The sequence below is a fragment of the Aureococcus anophagefferens genome, assembly GCF_000186865.1.
Source record: "Aureococcus anophagefferens unplaced genomic scaffold AURANscaffold_31, whole genome shotgun sequence".
Taxonomy (NCBI): domain Eukaryota; class Pelagophyceae; order Pelagomonadales; family Pelagomonadaceae; genus Aureococcus; species Aureococcus anophagefferens.
Genome location: NW_008705590.1, coordinates 24,970 through 27,384, shown reverse-complemented (window position 1 = coordinate 27,384; position 2,415 = coordinate 24,970). Strand labels below are relative to the sequence as shown.

The 2,415-nt window shown below is 70.7% G+C and overlaps 1 protein-coding gene across 1 annotated transcript; it reads right to left on the bottom strand.

Annotated features, from left to right (window-relative positions):
• Positions 1 to 2,107: 2,107 nt before the first annotated feature.
• AURANDRAFT_32201 (hypothetical protein) lies at positions 2,108 to 2,392 on the bottom strand (the record flags this gene model as incomplete). The annotated part of the gene is made up of 1 exon (XM_009042408.1): positions 2,108 to 2,392. A coding segment is annotated over one exon (285 nt), but the record flags the coding sequence as incomplete, so codon positions are not given.
• Between the last annotated feature and the right edge of the window lie 23 nt (positions 2,393 to 2,415).

Here is a 2,415-nt window from a genome sequence, read left to right as displayed (position 1 = left end):
CTGACGTCGGCTCGGTCGCGCGCATGACCATGGACATGGTCGTCGTCTTGCCCGCGCCGTTGGCGCCGAGCAGGCCGAAGACCTCGCCGACGCGCACGCCAAAGGTCACGTTCTGCACGGCCTCGACGGCGACGGCGCCCGGGCGCTTCGGCGCGTAGATCTTCCGCAGCTCGATGACGTCCAGACCCGCGGCCGCGGACGCCTCCTTGAGCTCCGGCGGGTAGGCGTCCTCCGGGGGCCGGTTGCGCACCATGGCGCGCACCTCCTTGAGGTCCCTGAGGACCTGTCGGGCCAGGTCCTTGAGCGCGGGCCCGCAGCCCGCCGCGGCCGCCGGCTTCGCGTCGTCGTCGTCCGCGGGCGCGGCGTCCGCGAGGCGGCCCAGGACCCGGTTCCGCTCCTTGGCGACCTCCTCGTCGAGGCGGAGCTTGCGCTTCTTCGAGAACTTGGAGCGCGCGTAGGCCAGGGGCCGCGTGGCCATGCGGTCCTTGAGGTACGCCGCGGCCTCGAACGCGACGATCTGCGCCAGCAAGACGACCATCGTCGCCCAGAACGCGGGCCAGAGCGGCGCGTTCTTCGTATCCAGGATCTTCTGGGCCCGCGGGAGCATGCCCAGCGCCATGAAGAAGGGCCGCAGGCCCGTCCGCAGGAACGCCATGCAGAGCGCGCCGACGGGCGACGCGACCGTGCACCACCACGCGTACACGGACACGAGCTCCCCGAAGTTCCAGGTGAACATCTGCATGGACGACGTCCCCGACATGACGCCGCCGAAGACGAGCCAGAGGACGATGGCGCCGAAGAGGGGCAGCACGATGCACGCGAGGCACAGGATCGGGAAGCCCCCGAGGCACATCGTCGGCGTGTCGAACGCGTAGGACCCGACGTGCGCGAAGGTCGACAGCGCGATGCCGAAGATGGGCAGCAGCACCCAGAGCCAGGCCGTGCGCGTCATCCAGCCTCTCTGTTTCGTTTTAATATTCCAGCAGTCCTGCTCGTCCGTCATGACGTCGCAGTAGTAGTCCCAGACGGCCTCGTAGTCGTCCTGGTGGCTGTAGATGTAGGCCGCGTCGGGCGACGTCGAGTTCGTGATCATGTCCATGATGATGAAGTAGTCCTCGAGGGTCGGCATCCGGTACTCGGCCTTCCACATGCGGTAGCGCATGTCGAAGCCCGCCAGACCGCCGTAGACGCAGGCGATGACGAGGAGCTGGAGCGCCGCGTCCGCGAGGAGCGTGCCGAGCCAGTAGGCGCGGTAGTCGAGGCCCGAGATCGTCAGCAGGTTCCGCACGCGGTTCGCGCGCTCGCTCACCAAGGGCTCCGCGGCGAGGCCCGGCACGAAGATGAACGACACGCCGACGACGGCGGCGACGATCAAATTCGGGATCGTGCTGTAGCGCGGCTGCTTGCCCGTCGCGAGCTCGCCGCCGGCGCAGAGCCCCGCGAGCATGATCGAGACGATCGCCGGCAGGAGCACGAGCGCCGTGCACCGCGCGCCGCCAAGGTGGGGCCCTAAAAATTGGTTCACGGGCCGCGGCCGCCGGTCGCCGCCGAAGACCCGCTCGCGGAACGCGCAGACCATGGCCTCGAGGCCGCGCAGGGGCGCGAGCAGGATGACGACGTCGTTCCGCGCGTGCTCGAGGCGCATGCGCGCGATGGCCAGGCTCTGGTCCCAGACCCGGCTCGACGTCCGCGGGCCGCCCGTCGACGCCGCGCCGCCCGCGGCCGAGGGCAGGGACACGTAGATGGACTCGTCGGGCGCGCCGGCCGCGAGCACGTTGTGCACCGTGTCGTCCTCGCCGACGACCATGAAGACCGTCTCGAGCGTCGTCGGCTCGAGGGCCGTCGACGTGATGGCGAGGCCGTCCATGTTGCCGTCGATGGCGTCGAAGAGGGCCGCGAGCCGGTGCTCCTCGCTCGCCGGGAGCGCGTAGGTCCGCTCCGTGACCGCGTCCGCGTCGCCGCCGTCGAGGAGCGGGTTGTCGACGTCCGGCGCGGCGACGAGCGACTCCTCCTGGAGCGTCGCGCCCGCGACGATGTCGGAGACGAAGCCGCCGAAGTCGGCCGTCGCGGCCCGCTCCTTGAGCGTCGCCGAGAGCAGGTAGCCCTTGCCGAAGGTCCGCTTGAGGAACGGCACCGTGCCGCACGTGCGGATCTTGCCCGACGACATGATGGCGACGCGGTCGCCCAAAGCCTCCGCCTCGTCCATGTGGTGCGTCGTCAGCAGCAGCGACCGCCCGACGCGCACGGACCGCAGGAGCGTCCAGAGCTCGCGCCGCGCGACGGGGTCCATGCCCGCCGTCGGCTCGTCGAGGATGATGAAGCGCGACCCGCCGGCGAGGGCGATGGACGTCGACAGCTTGCGCTTCTGGCCGCCGCTGAGCTCCGCGCCGAGGTGCGCCGCGCGCTGGCCGAGGT